The following is a 25,000-nucleotide window of genomic DNA, read 5'->3' as shown; positions in this document are numbered from 1 at the left end:
TTTCATAATTGTGGCTGTCAAAATTCTGTAAGTACCTTCATTGCCTTTTAGCTTAGTGGGGAAAATGTGCAGGAGTTTTCCATTTCCTGTAACAAGTGCCATCTGGTAGTGCAGTTAGATGGTTCTTGAGTGGACAGTTGTTGAATACAACGCTTCAGTAAAAAAAGGAAAAAAAATGCTTCAGTGCGATTTAATGCAATTAACTTGGGCTACTTGTGGGAGGTGCCTGCACATAGTGGTACTCTATCAAGAAATCAGTGCATTTGGAAAGTCAGAAGAATAACTTAAACAAAATATTGCTAAATAGAACAATTAAATAGTAGTGCAGTAAGTGATTTGATTTCGTCTTTGAATATGATAACTTGTTTCAGTGGGTATGATGCTCTGGAGCTGTTGTTTTGTTTTTAATATGCAGCACATTTTTGAAGTGACATAGCAACAGGAACCGCGACAGCAGTGGGCATTTGGAAATGACCATCTTCTGCTATAGCAGCCAAACTGCTGTTTTGTTTCCTTCTATCTTTGAGGTGTGTGTTGGCCAACTTTGAGGCCTGCTGAAACTTCGAGTTTGAAAAGTGATGTTTCAAAACAGTTAATTGAGTAGGAGCCATTTACTGTAGTGAATGCAGTTAGTGTTAACAATTCAACCTAACACAACAACTTGAAACATCTTTTAAGATATAGGCATTATACGGAGCGGTAAATTTTAGAACAGTTCAATGAAATACATCTTACATATGCAATGACATAATTGCAGTGTACCATCTCACCAATCATAAATACAATACTTATTGAAAGTAACAAATTAAGTGGATTTAAAAATGTTTTGTTAAACCATTCCATAAACAAATTTTAAAGCAACCACATCTGATCTTGGCCCTAGACTCATTTTGAGTCATGTTAGAAACCCATCAGAAACAGAAACCCAGGCTTAATTTATTTCCTGTGTCCTTACAGCTTGGAATGTGAAGACAAAGATATTTTCTCTAAAACATACCATACGCCTCTGGACCACATGGAACTTGAATCTGGGCCTCCTGGCTCAGAGGTAAGGACGCTACTACTGTGCCACAAGAGCCCTTAAAATATTGGCAACAGACAATTATAAATTGACTCTTTTATCGCATTGTAGATGTTTCTAATTGGCCTGTTCGGAGAAATTACACATCTGTGGAGCAAGTAGGACCTGAAAGAGAGAATCTGTAATGCTGTCCAGTTGACTGGTCTATTTTTGGCTCATCACTGCATCGTGCAGACCATCAAAACCATCTAACAGTTTGGCTTTTGTCCCTTTTTTCAATAAGCTTAAAATTAAGTCAGTCAGATTACAAACTTACGGTATGATTGATATTAACCCTAGGTGTTCGCTGCAACATTAGACAAATGGCATATTCAGTTCTCTTTCTCTGTCTTAGCTGTCAGCTTCCCTCATTCTGACCTCTCCTGAATGTATTGGCTCCTTGCTTTGTATGCATCCACAGGTGCCAGCTGCTTCTGATCATGCACTTAGAATTCTGCCCACCAGAGCATTGAAACTTTGACGGTTACCCATATAATTTGAGTTTTACAGTCTAGTTCAATTTGGTTATCACTCGACACATGTACATTTACGTTAGCAGAGGTAACTGGGTAATATTCGGGATAAGTGCATCTTATCTGTATGAATCCATTGAAGTATGCCAACAGCTACCTGACTGAAATAAAAATACAAAATTCTGACAGTATCTGGCAAGGAAGGCAAGGTAAGCTTAAATATTTCCTGTCTCTTCTGACTGCAGTTTAGTCCCAACTGCTTCCTCGGGTGAACAAATGGCCAGAAGACTGGAAACATTGAACATAATCTTCCTCTTTCCCTGATGCTTCCTGCTGTTTTCTATTTCCAGTAGATTTTCTGTTTTTTATCTCTGATTTCCACATTTGTAGCCTTCCTCTGTCTAATTTAAATTATTTCATTAGTCATAAATTAATGATCAAACATTTGTCTGCATGAGTGAGTATATTTTGCACGGTGCTTCTTCTACGTAGTTTGCCTTTTTCTTTAAATATCTGGCCCACGATAGCATCTGTTGGATCTGCCACTTTTCAGGTTTGAACTAGGTGCTACATTAGTCTCTATTACCATCGTGACTATATCTTCAAAAGCAATTTCTTCATTGTAAAAGTATTTTTCAGAAATATTCTGAGTGTTATTTCACTTGTACTGCAATAAATATGTTTTCTGATGTTGAGTACAGAACAGCATTAGATGGAGTCTGAAATGCTGACTTGTTGGAAGAACTGTTAAGTTAAGAGGTGACAGCATAAATTAAGGGGTAAATTTAGAAACATGTATACCAATTTGGAAATGGTTGGTATGGTGTCATGGCACTGACTCAACTGTTGGCATCCAATGTCATCTGGATGGGAAGATCTTTAACCTTGGTCGCTTCTGGGCAAAAACAAAGCTCACCACCATGGACATCCATGAACAGTTTGCTGATGACAGTTGCATGATGGCTCACTTCACACAGGGTGTGCAAAGGATGCTCAAACTTTCTAGCACCACCTGTACTGCAGCAAAATCTGGATGTCACAAATCCTTGAACTTCTGCCTGTGGTGCCAACATGGAATCCTGGGGATCCTCCCATGAAGCTGTATCTCCAAAGTGCTACTCCTGAAGAACCAATTCTGATGGACTGGCCATTCATCCATGTGTCTGAAAGCCCCAGCCTCAGCAAGTTCTCTTCTCCAAGCTGTCCTGTGGCCAAAAGGAGTAGGGATGCACTTGAGTTCACTGTAAAGTATGACATTAAAACCACAGAAAGCTGCTGACTGCTTGGCATGGCACCACCTAATCCATCAAGGCACTATTCACTTTGAGGCTCAGTGAGTCACCCTTGAGATGAACAGGAGCAGCCAAGGAAGGCAAAGGAAGCTGATCCAGGCTGCAAATTCCACTCCTTCACAAAACAGCTTGCCCTCACTGGATCCAAAATTAGGCATCAGTCTTCGGAGAACCTGTCTAGCATTTACTAAAGCAACCTCTATTCTAAGGAAATGATGACAACACTCTAGTGATAATGAATTGATTTTTAAAAATAAAGTTGTCCAAATTTTGTTAATGTTGAACTGGCATGTCAGTGTTCTCAAATGCTTTATATCTGCTCTTACAATGTGCCTGTTTTGCATGAATAAGTTGGTATGATCAGCAGCCTGTTTACTTGTAGGTGGCATTGTATCTGAGCCTTTCAGCTGATGCCCACAATTAGAATGTCTTAGTAATAATCATTGCAAATTCAGGTGAAGTCTGGGCTGACTTTTCATCCCCACTCTGTGCTCGGGCTGACCCTAGTGCCATCCCACTGGACTTACTTAATTTGACACACAATATAGAACTTCAGCCGTGTGAGTCATTTGCAACGCTGCCTCTGCCTTTACCTTTGCATGAGTTGCACCTAGATATTTTTGACTTGAGCTGAGTTTAATTCCCCAAGGTCTCCCGATTGGGACCAAAGAAAAAGAATTGGGCGTTGACACATGTTTAGAATTTGAAGTGTGGTGTATGCTGTAAATGCATTGTTTTCAGGTCTGATTTTTGAACGTAAGTTCATATAATCTTGCGGGAGGACAAATGAACATCTGTTAGGATCAGTCAGGGTATACGTTCTGTCCAGCCTGAGCTGCACAAGTCTAGAAAGCAGCTCAAGTTGAAGGTTCAATGCTTTTTTAGCATTGGCACTAATGTTTTTGAATTGGAAGCAAGTACTGTTTGAATCTCAGAATTTTTCTACAAATCAGTGGAATTGTGTAAGTAATATTTATCTTGAGCAAGGCTCAGAATTGTGAATTGTAAGTTGAACATGAAATCATCGCTGGGAAATGAGCACTTTCCTCATATAGAGATGTGTTTTGTTTTAGGGGATGGCCTAATGAGATATTAACAGCTGCGTAACCCTGGGATCTCTGATACTAAAAGCATATTGTCTTCAGAAACCAAGTGGTCCCTTGTCAGCAGTGCGTGTTGCAAATATGAGTGGTGCAGAGAGTGGTATAGTGCAAGTTTGAATTCTAGGAAGACATGAACAAGTATATTTCATACCTGTTGAGCAACCAAAATTATGGTAACTGCCTATAAATCTAATTTTATACTTTGGAAAGGAATAGTGTATGGCGTTTTTCTGTGAGTAAATTGTTCTCTAGGTAGATAACGCTTAAAATATTGTGGAGTGCAAATGTTCAGATATATCAGAATGTGTTGTAATTTTTGTACAAATTTGTGCTTTTCTAGTGTAAATACTTGCTTCATATGGAAAATACTGTATTTGTTTCTATCTTAATGTAGCCCTGCAAGGAATTTTACTGTTTAGCTTGGAAATTGGTGCATTTAAGATAAAATGCTTGATTCATTATGCTAAAAAATACATTCAACTGTTGACGCATTCAAATAAGACTAGTAGTTATCTTTTATTAAGGAGTAGTTTGTTGTGTACAGGCTTGTGTATTGCACAGTATAGGTATAACTGCTTCTGATTATTGCTTCATTACGTCTTTATTTAGAGCACATAGTTCATTTTATTCTTTCATGTTCAATGTAACTAACAATTTGTCACTAGGTTATTTAGAAAACAATAACAAAATATTGACATGTCCAACTTTGCTCAATGTACGGATTATAAATGTGCAGACTTAGATTTTGAATGCCTGACATTCAGTGCCACGGAAATAGGATTCACATGAAACATTTTCTGTTCTAAAATGCACTTTTTAATGATGATATTAATCTGACCCTTTTTTTGTTTTTTGGAAGTATGCAAATGTTAGGTGGGAACAGGATTCGACTTTGCTGTGATGCTGGTTGCCCCCTTGCCCCTGCTGAGATAGGTACCAGAAATCTGACATTACTGGCAAAGCCACACCTTAGTGCTTATAAATAACTTAAAAACAATTGAGAATTCGAGTTTGATTTTTCTGTCCAACCTCCAAAAATAGAATCGTATTACTGTGTCATTATATTAATGCTGTTGAGATCTTCCAACTCTGCATGGTTGGAAATTTGAACATCTTGTAAGTTATAGTTTATACAAAGAACTTTGTGTCTGCAGAAATTCTGCATTGCTTTTCCTCTGAAATAAATTAATTCTTCAGTTGAACTAAAGAACCTGAGGATGCATCGATATTGTTGACTCTACATCAGCTTAAAATTCTCCATAAAATGTGCTGTGAGGTTTACAGAGCAGCTTTTCCTGGACTCTTTGCACAATACCTTTTTTTGTCAATCCATGAAAAGTTGATTATTGTAGCTTTTCTCTCCCATGTAACTCAACAACAATTGTGAATTTCCTTGATTTAAGATAGTTTATTCACCACAGCCACATAGATTGAAAAATAATGGTGTGGGTAGACCTTTGGTCACCAAGTATTCATCCTATCTCTGGGCTAACCTGTTTGTTATAATGTTCTTTCCTTGAAGTTATTATGAGAATTTAGGAGAAATTGTCAATATTTTAGCAAAGTTAAGATTCTAAAAGAGTTGCATTAAAGCAGCAGTGACACTTTTCAATCATATTTATGCCATCATAGTTCTTTGTGATATGCCTCTCTTGAGTGATATGCTCCTAGAAAACAATGTCTGTGACTTCACAAATCTGAAATTTTTTTTATATTTTAGAAGGCAACTTCTCAAAGATATAAACATGATAAATACATAGCTAGTATTGTTGTAGAGCTAAAAACTCAACTCCAGAAATGTGGTGACTATGTTGATGACATTTGAGAAAAATTGTTAGTGGTTTAATCAGTTTCTCAGAAACTCTTAGCTTCCAGGCACTAGACGTACAGGAAGAATGAAATAAAATCATAGCTTGTCTTAGCTTCTGATGGTATTGAAGCAGAAACTGTTTGGCATGTTTTCAAAATGTGACTGTCTGCAATCTGTTTCTGTTTGATTTAACTGATTTGTCTATATGTAAAACAGTTCAGCGACAAAAAGATTGACTGACAGGTGTAGTAATACAGGAGCTTTTTTTTGAAAGGCGTCTGTTACTGCTAGACTGCTTAGTAAGTCACTCAAGATTGGCATTTGGCAGTGCTGTATGGCCTGTTACAGATCAATAAAGAAAACATTCTTTATGAAAATATGCTTTTTTAAAAAAAATGGAAAATTAATTATTTTCTAGGAACCTGAATATATCTCCCTCTTAGTATAGGATCTTTAACTTCAAAAAATGGATGTTGGAAATCTGAAACAAAATACTGTAGGTACTTGGATCATACAGGATCTGTGGGAAGAGGAACAGCGATCATATTACAAGGTTGATGACCTTGTAATTATCTCTAAATCTGTTTTAATAAATTATTATCAAATCATTGATAATTGCAAGAACAAAAACAGAAGTTGCTAGAAAAGCTCAGCAGGTCTGACAGCATCTGTGAAGGAAAAAGACAGAGTTAACATTTCGGTTCTGGTGACCCTTCTTCAGAAGGGTTCCTGATTTACAGCATCTGCAGTTCTTTCAGTTTTTTTATTGATAATTGCAGTCTGTGCCTTTTGTGTTGCGTTTCATTTATACCAAGAGTTCAGATGGAGTGCTTAGCAGTTTAATTGATACTAGTACCTGATGTAAAGAAAATTGTTAGGGAACTAAAAGCTTTTTGGAAAGTCCCTACAATAAAATATGTAGGCAGTCTTCGAAAATTGATATATTTTAAGTTTCAGTTTAAGTTTGTATCAGAGTGAAGATAGTTGAGCTTGAAATAAAACTTGGTTTCAGGTCAAGATTCACTAGTATATTGCTAACTTGTAACTGCAGCAACCTGCTCACCTCTCGTCGATATCTGGATCAGAATGTTACATTAGCTAACAAAGAAGGCAATTTTTAATGGCTATCCTGTCTTAGAACAGAGGTGAGATATACAAACTAAGAGTTACTTTGTCATGCCCTTTCCAGAAGAGAGGAACAGGAGTAGATCTTCCAGCGCCTTGAGCCTTCTCTGCCGTATTAAATTGTAGCTGATCATTTGTCTCCAACCCCACTCTGTTACCCAAAACACCTGATGTCGTTAGTAACTAGAAATCCATCAATCTTCGTCTTTCTGTGCTGACAATGGGGGTGCAAAAAAGCTCCTAAGCTTTTATCAATGGTACTTTGGAAGCACTGATGATATCTCTGTGTGCCTCCCATTAAATTAAGATTTTGGTTCTGTTTTGCTTCTCAGTAGAGAATTATCTAGCTGTTGGGGTCAGTTAGCTCAGTTGGCTGGATGGCTGGTTGGAACTGGCTGAGTGATGCTAATTCCTGTATCAGCTGAGGTTACCATGAAGGACTTTCTTTCTTAACCACCCTCCTGTGAGGTACGGTGGTCCTCATGTTAAGCCATTCCCAATCGTGTCTCTCTGATGAGAGATTCACCCTATGGTATGGTAGGACTATGGTGACTTTGGTAGCAAAACAAAGATAATGTGTACCCCTGAGGCAGTCACTCCCAGACTTTGGCAATTTATTGAACAGAATTAGGATTGTTTGAGCAAAGGAAAAGTTTAAGGGAAGAAATCACACAATATTTTACATTTTACTACGCTGAACCAGAATCGCAATTAGCTGATGAATGCTGTGAACTGAAGAGGAAACCTTTTGAAGCTACTGCTTGTGATTTTCACCCACTACATTTTCACTCAGTATTCTGTTCCTACCTAGTTCAGTTTTCAACAGGCTCGTTTTAAGTGATTGGATTCCTAAACCAAACACAAAGGGTTCTGACTTTTCACCAAATATACTCGTTTCCATTTTCTTCATGCCATTCTCATTCATTCGTTTATTCTAACTTATGTCATCATATTTTTTGCTTTGGAGAAAAGGAAAGTGAAAGAAATAGTAAGTACTTCACCATGATAAAATGATCTTTGCATTCATTTTATTCTCATTGATTTATTCTGGTGCTACTTTGGTAGGATTAAATTGTATTTATAGGAGACTAATTTCAGTTTTGTAAATATATTTGAAATCTTAATATTTACAGTACTTTAATGTTGTCTTTCTTTAGAACATGGTTATGATCCTTATAATCCTGAGCTTCCTAAGGGTTCATCAAGAAATGGAGATGGGATATCAAGTGAATTTACAGAATCCAGCTCCAGTACGCTCGAATTGGAACTGGTCAACAAAGCCATTGAGGTTGTCAAGAATGAAGTTGAACAAGAGCAGAAAAGGCTGTTGCATTATGAGGATCTTTTGGATACTGAAGAGGAATATGTCCCTTCAACGCCATCTACACAGAAGGCACTTGGCAAGAACAAGAATTGCACAGAGCTTTTACCTATTGAGGATGAGCTGACAAACTCTTTAGAATATAATCCAGACAGTTATGGTCTAAATAGCAATGTAGAGTACACCCCTACTCCACTTTCAGTTACTGCTTGTTTCAGTAAGTATACTTTGGACACAGACGATGAAGCTGATGCAAAAGGTAATTCATTAAAATATGTTCCAACGCTCTTGAATAAGCCAGTCAAATATTCTACCTCTGTACCCAGTAATAAATATGTAATTGACAACACCAAGCCATGCACTGATTTAGAGTATGATCCTTTGTTAAATTATTCAGCACGGCTAATGAACAAAAAAAGGACAAAAGAACCTGGAACCAAGAGGCCCAGCGAGAACAGCTCAGAAGATTCCTATACACCTGCAGGAAAGAAGCGTTGCCATCGCTTGAACTCCAAGATCTGTGATGAGGAGATGGAGTTTTCAGACTCAAGAAGCAAACTTAATGATAACTATCCGCAAAGTCTTGGGGACACTTCAAAGTTTCAAAATGCTGTGCTTTGTGACACCAAATCTGATGAAGGATTTCCTTCAAAGGCTAAAGATTTGAATAAACGATCAATGAAAGAGATTGCGGTTCAGTATGATGTAGGTGATGTTTGCTGTTTTGAAAACAAACGACACGAGAATAGAGAAAAACAAAAATTAAAGTCCAGTAGACATTCAGCTAAGGTTTCAAGAGTTAATAAAGACAAACTCAAAGGACAAGAGCATAAGGATAAAAAGAGTAAAGGTGGTGACCTGAATGGCTCAAAGCTGAAGGCATGCAATGACAAAGTGGGCAGCACGAAAATCAAATCTTCCCACCACGCAGAGAAAAATAACAAAAAGGAGAAAATAACTTTTGAAAAAGAAATAAAGCGAGAAAAACAAGGGGAGACATTTAGACACAAAGAAAGGAATGGGGATAATTCAGTTGTTGAAAAGAAACAGAAAGGAGATGACAAAAGCAAGACCAAAGAAGAAAAGCAAAAGTTTAAAAATGGAAATTCTGATAGAAAAGTGGATAAATCAAAAATGTGCAAATCAGATGAGGTAAGAGGTGAAAACAGATCAAAATCTAGATCGAACAGTTCATTAGATAGTGCGGGAAAAATCAAATGCCATGGAGTTAAGATCACAAGTATCCAGAAGTCTGACAAAAATAATGGCAACTCAAAATCTAAAGCATTGATGCATAAAAATGGGATTCATGTTAGTAGCAAAAGAAAAGAGGAGATCAAGGAGTCAAAATCTATGAAAGTTAAGACAAAACATCCAGAAAAAAAAGAGAAAGCATGCTTAACGAAGCGAACACTCAGTCATACTGACTTGTTTGGTGATGACAGTAGTGATGAAGAAAGTACCAATAAACCTGCCGCTGCCATGTCTTGTGAATTAGATTCAGACTCTGACCGAGATCTCTCTGCTAGCACCAGTTCTAGTGATAATGAAAAGGGAGAAAGTTGTGTGCAACACTCCATACCTTCAGAAGATGAAGATGAAATTGATTTCCCTGGTCTTGAAAAGGAGTTTGAATTTGAATCTGATCCTATGGAGGAATGTCTAAGGATTTTCAATGAGTCTAAAGAAGTAAAGAATGAAGATAAAGGCCGAGTTTCCAAGCAGGTAAGAATCAAATTGTGTTCTTAATTTTGAAATATTTCACTTTACTTGGAGCCAAGTGTTTGACTTGTGTTTTGATTATTTTTAAAATATGGGCAACTTTCTCTTTTCCTTGATGTTGAACTTGATGCCCACTGTAACTGACAGCATAGGTTTGCCCTCATTTTGTGCAGATTTTTTTTTTACACTATGCATAATTTTAGGATTGCAATGCTTGCATGGCATCTCATTGTGTGTGGTCTGTTGGTCCTTGTGTGGTGCATTGCTGCATTACATACCTATCCAGTTTAAAGGAGATTTTGCTCAGACAGATATATAATTATTACTTCTGAGCAGTGCAATGAAGTATGCATGAATGTAACCAGGTCCAGATTTTATTGGACTGACTGACTTTTTTGAATCTCATTTTTTCAGTGCAGTGCATGTGATGTGGCTGAGATCCCAGCACTGCTGCTATACCAGCCTAATGTACCAATCTATTTTCTATCCTTCCATATTAAAAGTGGGTAGGTCTATTTGTCACACTCTTGTCTTTTTGTTCCACACTCAACTGAGTAGTAAGGGATGAAATGGATGTCTGAATTTTCTTGCTTAATTTCTAGGGGGTGAACACTTGGCCTTTTAAATGCAGTGTGTCCTCAGATTCACCGTGAGTACCATTGCAAATAATTCCAAAGTAATAGTAAATATCACAGAAACATTATATACGCGTGCCTTTTCTGTCTGTCAGATTTTCACATAACCAAATGTATTGCCATTCATTCACATACAACTTCTCTTTAGCATTCAGAAAGTAAACTGGTCAAATCAATATTTTTTAAACTGCATTTTTCTCTTGACCAGTCAGTTCTATTTTACGTAAGGTATCTTTAAACATTTGCTAAAATAAAGCTTAAAAATTTTTTTTGAGGGAGTGGTTTAGTGGTTAGCACTGCTGCCTCTCAGCGCCAGAGCCCTAGGCTCAGTTCCACCCTGGGTGACTGTCTGTGTGTGGAATTTGCACATTCTCCATATGTCTGTGTGCGTTTCCTCAGCCTGCTCCAGTTTCCTCCCACAGTCCAAATGTGTGCGGGCTAGGTGGATTAGCCATGGGGAATGCAGGTTTACAGGTATAGGGGCCTGGGTCAGATGCTCTTCAGAGGATCGGTGTGGACTTAATGGGCCAAATGGCCTGTTTTCTATTAATTCAATGAGTCTAGTCTATGATTCTTTCTCACATTTCTCAATTTTGTTTGCTTGTGAGTCTGTTCAGATCGCTTTTTTCCGAGACTTATTCTGTAACAGAAAAATGGAGATTGGGCTGTTCTTTTACTTAGAGTCGAGGGGTTTTTTTCTCCAGAGGATGGTGAATGTGTGGAATACCTTACCACAGAAGGCTGTCGAGCCTGGGTTGTTAAGTATATAGAAGGCTGAGATGGATTTCTAATCATTAAGGAATCAAAAGTTATGGTGATAAGACAGGAAAATTGATTTTGAAGTTTACCAGATCAACTATGATCACATTTATCAACAGAGTGATCTTGATGGATCATATGACCTACCTCTATACCTATGTTTTATTGCCTCATAATATGTACAGTTTCTGAGGCAGAATTTGTTGTAGACTCAATTCATCTAGGCAATCATGCTTAACAAAGGTAATCGAAACCGGGGTCATGATTTGCAGCCTGATCACCAGTTAAGCTTCGACTTTTACTTGAGCACAATTAGAGTCTGACCCTGGCATATTGTCACCTTGTATCATGTAATGCAGAATGCATTATTCTGCTGCCAAGGTACTGATAACTGATTTATTGTATATGATATCACCTGAAGATGCAGGAACAATTATCACATACATATACAGTACAATCCAGTCACCTACTTCTGGTCTCTTAGATTGGTTGCTGATATTGATTTCTAAATGTTTGTATGAAAAAACAAGTAAAAACAGTTGTTCAAAATGATGTTTCCATGCAGGTCAAATCTGCAATGGCTAGTCATGGGTTTGCTTCAGTTAGCGGTTGAATAAAGCTTAATCTGTAAAGGTCAGTGGATAGTCCACACTGATCTATTCCATCCTGTTGCAAGTCTTCTCTTTGTAAATGGCTAGCACCATGACAATTTCCAGTCAGTTGCTCTTAATTTTTAACTTAAGTCTGGTTTTTCGTTTTCTCTCGTAAGACATTTTGATTAACAAGCTATTTAATGGATGGTTTTTATTCCGTCACAAGGTCTCACTTCTGTCTATGAAAATGATGAAGAAAAGCATTAGACCTTCTTCTCAATCAGCACTTAAGATTTCAAATGCAATGTATTAATGTTATGTTTACAATAGAAAGATTTTTAAAAATCTGAATCTTTGAGTAGGTTAAAAAAAGGAATTTAATACAAAGCTATTTGATAACATTTCAAAATGCAATCTTTTCAAGCTTACACTCTTATCTATGCTTATTGATTTTGCTCCCCTTTAATATGCTGTTTGAAAGCTCGTTTATCGCACTTTACAGCATGTGTATTAAGATAAGCTGATATCAATTTGAGCTACATCCATTTTCATCAATTGCTTGCATCTATGACTACAAAGTTTTTAAGTGAATCTCACTATGTAAAATTAGACAAAATACATAATTTTGTTAGTAAGTTTCATAAGCAAATTTTAGTCAAAATCTAGTTTTCCTATCTGGTTTAGCCTTTATTTCTCAAATGTATGTGACTAGTGAGATTAACATTTACAAGCACTCACCAGGTTGTTAATGGATTCCATTCTTGAGTCCATTCACAAGCCGATTTGCAAACAAGTCCGAACACAATTCAGGATAATGTAAAGCAACTGTTATTAAGTACAGGAAATATTTGTATGTCAGGTCTTTAAAATTGCACCCCTGAATGGGATCACATTTGTAAGTACAAGCGTTCATAAGATGGACTTTTATAATTGGGGGAGCTTTTTTATTGCTTATTATTTTCTTGAGAAAGATGGTTCACCACCATCTTGAAACACTACACTTCATATGCTGAAGGCGCTTCTGCAATCCTTTGGGGTTTGCTGTTACAGAATCTTACACCATCCTGACTTTTGTCATTGAGTTATGACTTGGAATAGGATTTGGAGATGAGTGTTCATATGCACCGCTGTAGCACTTTTCCTTCTAAATGTTGCATGTCATGGGTTTAGGAGGTGTTACCAAAGAAACTTGGATATGCTGCAGCATGTGTTGTAACCATCATACTCCAATAGTTAAGACAGTTCATGGGGTTCTGATCAAGCAAACTGGTTTGTCCTGAATTATATTGAACTTGTGTTGTTGTAAGTACATCCAACCAGGAAAATGGAAAATTTTCCATTAAACAATTGACTTGCACCTTAGGGAAAGGGAGGCTTTAGGTAGCTGGGAGGTGAGTTAGTCACCAACAGAATATAAAATCTCTGACCCGCTCTTGTGGCCGGATCACTTGAATGACTGACTAGAGACTAAAATAGACCAATGATGCCACCCAGAATGTCGGTGGTGGGGACCTGAGATGGTTAGGCCATTGAATGTCATGGGGTGGTTGTCATGCACTTGGTGTGTACGGTCCATCTGATTTTTGTGTGGTGAGAATGTTACTTGCCATTTACTAAGTGTAGGCTGCAATATTGTCGAAATTATCCTGATGTTTTTCAGAGGTATTCAGTAATCATTGTTGCTCTGAGTGTCTCTAGCTCCTCACAAGTTGAAGTTGGGTCTTTGAGGAGATGCAGTAAAATTATAGCAAGTTATTTTTGTTTTTATTCCCACCCCCTCCCCGAAGGAGTTTTTGCTCTATGCTTGCGACTCCATTGTTCTATAATTGGTAATTAAGCTGAAGCAAGAGGCTGTCTGTAACAGGCCATCTTGAGTGTTTCCATAGATGTTGTAGTGTAATGGATTTTCTTAAAATAAAACTTTATGATATGCAAGTTCTGTCAGCATTCAGTTGATGCTTAATTTTTGACAAATGTGCATTTTAAAAATAACATTATATTTAACGTGTAATCTGGTTTGCCATTTTCTATTCCGAATAATTCTGACTGGAGGTTTATGGGCTGTTTTTTTTTTAATATATCCTGCTGTGGTTCAGCAAAATGTTGCTTCCGCAGCAGAAGAGAGAAATAACAGAAGTTAGTAGTATACCTGATAAATGAAGGCAAAATAAAATGTTGTTACTTCATTTTATTGGTCCATATTTTCATTTTGCACTTGCCACTTGTCTATAGCTGAAACTGTGACTTTGCTAAAAGGAAACAAAAAGTTAAACTTTTCCTCTTGCACTCATTGGGACTTAGGCACAAGCAATAGACTTGAGGTTGGGAGGGGAGCCAATTTATATAGCATATTAAAAGCATGCTGATTGTTTGTGCTGTCATTGCTATGGAGATGCAGCAGGAGCATTTAACAGTCAATCTTCGTTCTCAGACCAGTCACTCTGACTGACTGGTTAGAGTGTTGCCAAGGGAATTCAGCAGAGCTTGGCAGTCTCCATGGCATTCCTTCTCTCTCTCTCTACACCGCCCCGCCCCCCACAACCACCAACGACAAAAGTAGATGTATGAATGCCTTTTGCCTGTATGAAACAATTAACTGTTTCTGGCAAATTTCCTTCTCTAAAGGATGTCAATGGACGAAATGGATTTTCACAACCGGCAGTGATGGTTTTATGGTGACCATTACTAGATATTGTAGAAGTGTTTTGTGAAGTGTTGAAGGGCAATATTTCCGTGATTTTCAAATTTGTACTATGCATTTTTTTTGTTTCTTTTTGAAGGTGTCTGTGGAAAGTAATGAAGGAAAAGAATCCAGTCTAACCACACTTTTCCCAGGGCAGAAAAGGAGAATTTCACACATTTCAAAGCAAGAAAACGTAAGTGGAACATAAAAGTGTGCCATCTTGTTTCTCAATTCAGCTGACTTTATGTGGCTTTTCACTTTGTGCTAGATTTGCTGTTTCAAATAACACTAAAGAATACATTGCGAAAATCTACAAGAGCAATTATATTTGCTTCTCACATATCCATATGTGCATTACATAATGTTTTTGTTGAGAAGCATTAATTCTTTAGTAAAAGTACTTATTATATTATGCAGTAGTTGCGAATGTTCCCTGTTTCTAAATTAGTTGACCGTAAAAATGCAGAGTACTGTGGATGCTAGAAATAAGTGGAAGCTACTGGAGAAACTCAGCAGGGCTGGAAGCATCTGTGGAGAGAGAAACAGGACGCTGATCATTACATTATTTGTGAACAATGCAATTTTGAACTGCCCTTAATAGCTTAAAGAAAAGGTAGACTAGACTGGTACTGATCAACTTAGATCAGGATAACATTTGATTCAGCTGTTACTTTGTGCATAGTTTTGTGATCCTTCATTAGTAGTGACTAGATCATTACAATTGCCTCTGATCCCTGGTTCCGTAAAGGAAAATTGACCACTGATTGGAAGTGTGTGAATGAGGTTATTAAGTAAGAAATTGTTGAACTGAGCACTGATAGCCTTCAATTATGATATATCAAAGTTTCCACTTCCTTTGGTAGCTTATCCCACTACAAATACTATCTTCAGGAAACGGACAAGGAAAGAATGTTGAAGATGGAAAGAAAAATGCACTGCCTTTAGTATTCAGCCATAAGTGAATTTAGCAAAATTTCTGCATGCATTAAATAATCTTAACTTGCTGCTTCAGAATCAAATTTGAGCATTCAGCATACTCATGGTTTATTGTGACAACAAAGCCATATCTAAAATTAAATGTTTGAAATTGTCAGTTTATCTGTGCCACTACAAACAGAGCACGAGTCATATATATAAATGTAATTCAACACGACTAATATATGGAACAGCCATATATTAGAATGAAACTATTGGAACATTTGGAAATATTATCCAGCTTTAAACTTTGTTAAAGTTTAGATTGTAAAAAAGTGCAAGTTAACCTCTGAATATTTTTAATGTGTTTACTACTTGAGCATTGTACATGGTACACTTTATTTTCGGCATCTAGTATTCTTAGTGAAAAATATCAAAGGAACTTCCTTAAACTTCAACTTCAGAAGATTCAACTAGCTTAATCTGTCTGAGTGATATTAGTTAGTCTAGATTTGTAGGTCCATGTCAACTGGAATTGGTTTAATTTTAGTTATCAGGCTCACCCTTTCACCAATTGGATGCAAATTGTATTAGTCCTGGCTAGATTTGGATCTTGGATGTTTGCTGCATTTATTGTACATTCATCGTTACGCCATTCGCTATTTCCTCGGTATAGCTAAGCAACTTGAGAAAAACATTAAGATTCAAGAAGGATTTTGGACATCTGCAAGCTGGACCAGGTAACGAGCAATATTTCTACTGTGGAAGTTAGTGATTACTACTTTGAATTCAATTTCACAATTTTGGAGAAAGATATAGCAGAATATGTAAATGGAGTTACTTTTTAATGTATTTTAGGAAGCTTGTGTAGAGCATAGACACTGCAATTGAAATACTAGACTGATCAGTCTGTTGTAAATACAATGTGTGTTATCATAGTGAATTAGAATTTATTTGAAAAGTTATTGTATTAGCACAATGGATTTTGACAGGTTTGAATCAAGTTTTGCTCTCTAACTTGAGTTTCGGCTTCAACGTTTTATACAAAATGTGATTGCAATTTTTTACTTTAGCGGGGAAAGGAACATAGTGATAATACAAATGCATATGACAATAACATTTATTTTTCTTTAGGTAGAGCCAGCCAAGCCAATCATCCGTCCTTTTCGTAGACTTACTGCCCAAGAGGTTTGTTACCAGCGGAGTTTGATGGCACAGCAGCAAGCGGCACAGCTGGCAGAAGTGGAAAAAGTAGTTAATACACCTTTCAGCAATCGAGGGGAGAAGAGACGAATTGCACATAAACCAAAAGCAGATGTTATGCCCTCGGCAAAACAACGTAGGCATTCCTTTCTATTTTTGTATAGCACCGCATGCAACTGCTTTTATTCAATAGTATTTGTAACTCCCTAGAGTAATTTTGTGACCATGCTCCCCTTACTTCCAATCTGTGACCAATTTGCTGTTCTGTGTCTCTGATCCTGCATTAATATCCTTTCATTGTTGACCAAATTGGTATTGTACATTTTCTCTCCTTTACTTGCTGTCCAGTCAAGAATGGCAACAAATGCAAATATGTAGTAGGGTTATGCCAAACAGTAGGTGAAAGGTTCGATTAGATTTCTTGGCTTGACAATTTTTTGCAATCAGGAATGCATTATGTGAAGAATAGGAAATGAACTTTTTGGAAACTCTGGTATACTACATTGCAGCATACCTGAAACTTGTCTTCGAATTTAGATGATGCATTAACGCCACATTGCTAATTGAAAAACTATAATTGATCTTTATTCATCCGGTCATTGTTAGTTCTGAAAGTGCAGTATTTTTTTTCTCTTTACATGGTTGAATCGCTGATGCCTGAAGTAACTAATTTAAGGAAATACTTCCAAATGGTAGTAAAAAGCTGGAATTGTTTTCCCTTACTTCAAACTCGATTATGTGACAATTTCAAGACTCAAATCGATAGATTTTTGTTAGGGAAAGGTACAGGAACAGCGTACTCTGTCTGTGACCCTCAATATATTTGTCAAACAAAAAAGATAAAGTTATAACACAGATGAACAATGAGATAATTGAACGACAGGACAGTCTTGAGAAATTAAATAGCACACTGAACTTCAGATCTTATTTTCCTTGCTGTGGTTGTCATCAGTGTCTAGGTATTTTGACAAAGCAACCATTCTTTACCGAAGAGCCTGGACTGTTTTACCAAGGGGAATTTTGTATTTGATGTCCTTGCACAATGCACACTTTTTGTAATTAGTAGTGCAAATTTATTGAGGGCCGGAGGTCTGGTGCCTAACTTTTTCACAATTTTGTGGTGCCAAAACCAATTTAGGATCACTGTCTGCATCTTTTTTGGTGTCAAATAATTCAATGCAATTAAAGGACACACCTTTGACTTTCATTGTAATGCATTTGTTGCCATACAAGTGCTTATGCTGTTAAGTGTTGTGTACTTCTAAAGGTACAATTGCAAGCTTTAATTTATTATCCTATGTGGTAATATATGGATATATATTACATTGTTGAATTGTCAAACTTTTAGTAATTTGTTCTTTGTATTTCAGCTCCAATAAAATTGAAGATGGAATCTTTAAGTAGAACAGTACCATCTCCGAATTGTCCAAGGAGCAGCAGCCTCAATTTAAAATGTCAAACTACTGCTGGTATGGCATCAAAAACTGTATCCACTGCAGCACAGAAGAGGATAGCTCATGCTCCCACTTTGAAGGTAAACTTCCACATGCCTTAATACAAATGGAAGCTGGAGGGTCCAGAATAGTCATGTAAGTTTTTTTCCTCACTGTTATTCCTGATTCAGGTTCTGTTGCAGAAATTCCCTGCAGCAGGATACTATCTTAGATGCTAAGTGGTTGTCTCTCCTTATAGGGAGAATCTAGAACCAGAGAGCATAATCTCGGAGTAAGGGGCCACCCAGTTAAGAGACGAAGAAATTCATCCTCATCTTTCACACATTCTTTGCCACAGAGGGTGGCTCATTAAGTATATTTAAGGTTGAGTCAGGCATTTTTTTTTAACTCATTTTGGAATTGAGGGTTGTGCTGAAAAGGCATGAATGTTGAATTAAGGATTATCAGATCAGCTCTGATCACATTGAATGATGGAGCATGCTTGATGGGCTGGATGGCTTACATCTGATGTTGCTTGTTACTGCAGTCAGTTTGATTAGCTTTCTGGTTTCTTTTCAAGTTCTGCTTTGGGGTCTCATTCCATTGCCAGCAGTGCTGTGTTACTTTCTGCCTTGCCTCTCCTGTGTGTCATGCAGCAAGCTCCATTTGCCACAAGCTACCTTGCTTTGTTTTCATTCCTCATAACGCATAACATTACCTTTCACGGTGCAGTGGAAGTTTTTTGTGTGCCATCTGATTTAAACTTTTTTTGCCATTGTACTGAGTTGTACCATAGAAAGATAAGAGTGTTAAAATCCGTTATCTCAAGTGAACCAGGACAGTTGTCTGATCTCAAACAAAAACAAAAACAGAAATTGCTGGAAAAGCTCAGCAGGTCTGGCAGCATCTATGAAGAGAAATCAGGGTTAGTGACCCTTCCTCAGAACGGGTCTGATCTCCTGTATCCAAATATTCAAGGAAGAATCTGCATATACTTTAGAAAACAAAACTAAAATAAATGATTCCCAGCTAACAGCCCCTGAGAATTTACATGCTTTGGGAAGATTTTTTTCAAAAGAAAGATCCTAACGCAAATGCTGCCAGAAATGCTACCTTTTTTTTTGTTTATATTTCAGATTCAGAAAATGTGCAATATTTTGATTTTGTACTGTTATTAATATCTATGCTGTCTACTGCAGCTGCCTGCTGCTGCTTCTGAAACTGATCCCTTGAATCTTGCCCATTCTCGGTGCCTGTTGGCTGTGGGTGGTATTCTTCAATTTTGTGAACTAAAGATGATGTGTCAGGAAAAATACTGTTTTGAATATTTCAACAATGTGGTTATGATAAATCAGAAATTTGATTTTTAGAAATAACTTCTTTCTACTTTCAAGACAACTAATCATGCATTGTAATTTTGATTTACGTTGAAAGTATTTACTTTCATATAATGTTACTGCATTCCATTCAGAATTAGAACTAAACACCTGCAAAAATATTGCAAATTGTTGCTGGCAATGCTTTGAGTTTATGCAGTCGTCAGTACTCTGAACATTGCATAGCAGTCTTGGTAAACACGCACAGTTGTTGTTTTGTATGTTTATAGGGTGCATCCACCTGTGATAAGATGGTGTGCACTTTCTTCCACTGGCACGAGTATTCAGTTTTTCCATTTAAATTTGTACTTTGCACTGCCTTATGCAGTGATATTGTTACTGTCATTTGAATAAAGAGAACAAAACTTGAAACTTGAAATTTTAAGCTTTATTAAAACATGAAAAAGGAGAGTAAAAATAGCTAAATGTTTAGACCCATTTTACTTTGAACTATAGCCTTGAATTGTTGGACAGCTGATGTCAAATATTTTCTGAAAGTAAGGAGACGCTGTTGAGAACGTATACTTGTGGCATTAACTGTCATATCTTTTCTTTTGAGTCATAAATTTAGTTTGCACTTGGAGAGTTAAGAGATGTGTGTAAGTTTTATAGTGCAGTGTTTACACAAGACAACCTTTTATTTGCATCAAAATAATAATCTGTCTGATAAGTTCATAAGTCTAAATCTGTTGTACAGATGAAGACAAGCATAGGAATGGAATAAAACCAACATTTTTTCCTGTTTTTTTTAACTGTTTCCCCCCAAAAACAAGTCAAGCTTGAAGAGACCCACAATTCCAACAGAATATGGCTCCAAAGTTCCAACAAATGTGAGACAGCGATATTTGAATGTCTTCATTGATGAATGTCTGAAATTCTGTGGGTCCGAAGAAATAGCCTATGAAAAGGTGCGAGATTAGATATCTATTGTTGAAATCGTTATCAAGCAAATGCATGCCAATCATTATAATGAAGCCTCCTAAGAATGAAATGAAATTGTTAAAAACAACACCTTTTAAAAGAGCACATGCCAGACGAGTTTACGTAAATGTGCAAGTTTTAATCTGGAACTGCTCTTTGAATTTCTGCTAAATTATAACACTGTTATTTAATTTCTCTTTGATCTCATAAAATATAAACTGCAAATGTTGAAAATGAGCCTTGCTCAAACAGTGGCTGAAATGAGAAAAATGATAAAATGTGTAAAAATCCATTACAATTTGCGTTTATCTAGCAACTTTTAAAGTAGTAATATGGCCCAAGGTGCTTTACAAAGGAGAAAGAGCACTGACCCATAAAAAGAGAATTAGGAAAAATGACTTAAAATTTGGCTTGTAAGAAGGTTTTTAACAATGTAAAGTGAAGAAAGCAGAAAATTTAGTAAAGTTTCAATGAACAAGTCCAAAGTGATTGAAGACTTTGTCACCAGTTGGATAATAGAAAGCTACAGTCTAAGGGCCAAGTAATTAAGGAGACTGGAGAAGTTGAGAAATTTTAAGATAAAGGAAGAATTTTAAATTTTGTTTCTTTGGGCAGCATTTTTAATACTTGCAAAGTGTTCTGTTGTTCTACTTATTGTTAAAGTAAAATTGCTGCTTAATAAGAGAAATTTGTTAATTTTGGTTTTGAAAATAACCTGCTACATTTGTAATGTACGTCTCAGACTTACTGTAATTAATGTCAACTGAATAAATGCAGATTAATCTTGCTGTGGTACAGTGTGGGACCCCTGCTAGCTTTCCAACATGGATATATTTGTATAGTTGTGTAGTTAATAAGATATGCCTGACAGCTGTGATATTTCCATTTCAATGTTGCAGGCTTTAAGTGAAGAGAAGATGGTATATAACCGAAGTACCAGTAGAACAGTATATTTGAATGTTGCTGTAAATACATTGAAGAAGTTGAGGAGTCAAAGTGATGTCATTCCGTCACCTACAAAGAGTATGTTTTAAAATGATATTTATCAATTTGTTTACCTTAAGGCTATACTTTTTTTCTTACTTGTGCTCTCCCTTGACTTCTTGAAGACATTGACTGTTTAGTAAGGCATGGCATCCCTGACTCTAACTGGTAACTTGCCCAAGTATCAGATTACATCAGAGTATCTACAATAAGATCCTTGGTCTTTCTTAAATATCAGAGGAGTTTATAAAAGAATCCTATTCAAAAGTTTATATAATTTGTATTTCAACTTAGAGATGAAGTTTTAGAAGTGTGAAATGCATAGGGTTAAGAAACTGTACATCAATTGAAACAAAAACAGAAATTGTTGGAGAAACTCAGCAGGTATGGCAGCATCTGTGGAGAGAAAGCAGAGTTAACATTTCAGGTCTAGTGATCCTGCTTCAGAGCAAGTTTCTGCACATCGGTAGAGTTGAAAATGTAACAAAATAACATAACTCAGAATGAGATGCCTATTTTTGATACAAACATTGCTTCATGCTGCAGTTACAACAAAGAAAATGAGTGGAAAGAAAACCAGAAAAACATTTCATAATTGTGTATTGAGGGTCCTAGGTGCAGTTTGTTTTCATTTGGATGTCACTCATTACAGACTGAGTACTCTGAAAGCACTGATTAATTCTCTTTTCATTATTGACTGTATATTCATTCAGACACGGTTGCCGTAAGCACAAGCAAGAAAGTCCAGTCGCATGAAACATTGCTTGGGGGAATGTTGGCTATGAAGACAAGTTTCACACTCAATAGATCTGGGAAGCAACAAGATGTTGAACTGACAGGTGGGTGAAGTTTTTTTAAAATATTTGGTGCCTACCATGATCTATATGATCATTCATTTAAGTTGGAACTTGCCATTGATGTGATAAGATAGTGGATTGGAACTTACATAATGTTGTGCTCTGGATCTCAGCAGAATGTATTGCTGAATTTTGCCATGGGCGGTATTGAAAGACGAGAAGAAATTGATAAGCAAGCTAAATCTGGCCAGTATCAAAGCAGTACGGGCAGAAGACAACAGCAGGCACCTATCTGCCCCATGGACATGTTGCATTTTACTCTAAAATTTAACAATTGAAAAGGACATTTAGGATGAAACAGAAAGGCTGTCATCTAGATTGTGTTCAGTCATAAACTAATCTAATGTTGCTGCAAGCTAATCTTAAACCTTGGATTTTGATTGCAGTCTTGCTAACTGACTTAATTATCATGCTTCAGTTTCTCATGGAATCTGAACTTGCAAGTTGAGTCTGCACTTTCGTTGTCATAAAATAAATTTTTAAAAACCCATTTATCTAATGGTTGTATTGCAGCCTGGTTACTAAGTAATGAAAGGAAAATAAAAGCTTCTGAAGTAAGGAAATGAACTGAGATGATGAGATCATTTCTGATGTACGAGTTGTAATCACAAAATATGCTTGTATGCAACAAATAGGTACTTGAAAATGTTTGCTGAATTTCACTTCTTCTGGTTTCCCATTTTTAAATATTTACACGGAAACAACTATCATTTTCTTTCCTGAATACTTCTGTTTTCCTTGCTTCAGTCACGTCCTCCTCTCTGAACAGTCTGATTATTGGGGTTTTATTGAATAAATGCCAGCCCGTATCCATGCTGTGTCCTGTTTAAGTGTGATTCTAACTCTCTGACTGTTGCTAGGCTCTTTTTTTCCGATAGAATCTTGCATTTTGGACTGATTCTGTCACATGTGATGTTTGCGGAATCAATTATTGGATAGTTCTCAAGGGTAAACCAAAATACTTCTGCCTATATTAGAAAAGGGAGTAGAACAAGGTTATCCACAATGCAGGTAGAGGCATATGTTCCAGTTACACCTTTGATAGGTGGCAACATTCTAAATCCAACTTTTTGGGTGTGCACTAGAGAAGGAATGAAAGCTAATGGTGATTCTCGGTGATGGCAAAGATGCAATCCTTATCAATTGTTAAATTTTAGAGTAAAATGCAACATGTCCATGGGGCAGATAGGTGCCTGCTGTTGTCTTCTGCCCGTGCTGCTTTGATACTGGCCAGATTTAGCTTGCTTATCAATTTCTTCTCGTCTTTCAATACCGCCCATGGCAAAATTCAGCAATACATTCTGCTGAGATCCAGAGCACAACATTATGTAAGTTCCAATCCACTATCTTATCACATCACTGGCAAGTTCCAACTTAAATGAATGTAGTGTCATGTTTTCTAACCAGCTCTCCTTCATTTTTCAAAGCCAAGGGGAAGCTTTTCTTTAGGCACGTTAGTGCATCAACAATCAAAATGTGCCATTTATTTTATGGGGAAAATATGCAGGGAGAGAGGTCTTTAGCTTGCAGTGACCAGACCCTTGCCAGTATGGAATTAACCAGTCAGCAGGGCATGTTCTTCTCCAAATTTTCTTAAATCTGAACCTGAATTAAAGTTAGTGAATGAGGAATTTAGCTTGGATTATCACATTACAAAATCCAAGAGTAAGGAATTTATTCTTAGTTATGCAGAATGTTGACCAGACCCCAACCTGACAAGCAGGTCTGAGGCTAGGAATCCTGTAGCAAGTAGCTCAGCTCCTGACTCCGCAAAGCTAGCTGCAAGAGGTTTGTCAGGTTTTTAATGGAATGCTTCCATTTGCCTGGGTGACTGTGGCTCCCAACATCAGTTTATTGATGCCACACTCACTCGCGTTTGCTCCTTCCACAACTGACACTCAGTAGCAGCAGTGTGTACTATCTATAAAATACACTGCAGAAATTCACCAAGGCTTCTCATGCAGCATCTTCCAAATCCATAATTATTACCATTCAGCAGGACAAGGATAGCAAATGCATGGGAATACCACCACTCTAAAGTTCCACTTCAAGGCTCTCACCATCCTGCCTTGGACATATTTTGCTCTACCTTCGCAGTTGCTCCCTAATGGCATTGTGGGGTCTACCTATACCAAATCGACTCAGTGGTTCAAGAAGGTAGCTCACTGAAGGCTGCTAGGGATGGGCAATAAAATGCCAGTGATAGTCACACATTGTGAGTGAGTTAAAAAGGCAAACTTCAGTATTGGGCACTTAAGGATTGACTTTAGAAGAGGGACCAGTGTAGATTTCTCATGATTATCCAAGTTTGAATTCTGACAGTTTGTTGTGGCCATGCTACTCTTGGTAGTGTTTCCAGGTGATCTTCAGGATGGAATATTGATTCATCAGACATGTGCTCTGGTTAAGAGATTTTTATGGTCATCACCAAGAGTGGAGGTATGGTCACACTATTGCTCACTGAACTGGCTGAGTTCCAAAGGAAATGTATAAACAGGCTTTGTAAATGATGAAAAATCTAAGATAAGAACAGCAGAATCAGTAGAACCTATAAGAGAAAAGAGGTTACAGTTTGGGTTTTCCTATAATATTGAGGTGCAATTGTCTATAGCTAGTGAAGAGGGCAACAGCATATTTCAGCTATCATTGCACCTGTTTTTGGTTCTTTGAACTTTTGATCAACATGATGATGAAAGTTTGAAACCCTTGGAAGAATGCTTGTCTTGACCATTTTG

General features: G+C 37.1%; 1 protein-coding gene across 1 annotated transcript in view; it reads left to right on the top strand.

Moving 5' to 3' along the window:
* Window positions 1-22,255, top strand: part of LOC125480990 (RNA exonuclease 1 homolog) — a 49,633-nt gene extending 27,378 nt beyond the window's left edge. The window contains exons 2-8 of the mRNA XM_048613920.1: window positions 8,021-9,909; window positions 14,674-14,769; window positions 16,626-16,830; window positions 18,065-18,228; window positions 20,277-20,411; window positions 21,324-21,447; window positions 22,122-22,255. Coding sequence (XP_048469877.1) covers window positions 8,021-9,909; window positions 14,674-14,769; window positions 16,626-16,830; window positions 18,065-18,228; window positions 20,277-20,411; window positions 21,324-21,447; window positions 22,122-22,255 — 2,747 coding nt within the window. The remainder of the gene's footprint in view (window positions 1-8,020; window positions 9,910-14,673; window positions 14,770-16,625; window positions 16,831-18,064; window positions 18,229-20,276; window positions 20,412-21,323; window positions 21,448-22,121) is intronic.
* Window positions 22,256-25,000: the final 2,745 nt, after the last annotated feature.

The sequence above is a fragment of the Rhincodon typus genome, chromosome 29 (genome assembly GCF_021869965.1).
Source record: "Rhincodon typus isolate 14 chromosome 29, sRhiTyp1.1, whole genome shotgun sequence".
NCBI lineage: Eukaryota > Metazoa > Chordata > Chondrichthyes > Orectolobiformes > Rhincodontidae > Rhincodon > Rhincodon typus.
The sequence above is the reverse complement of the archived record's forward strand: the minus strand, read 5'-3'. Positions and strand labels throughout refer to the sequence as shown.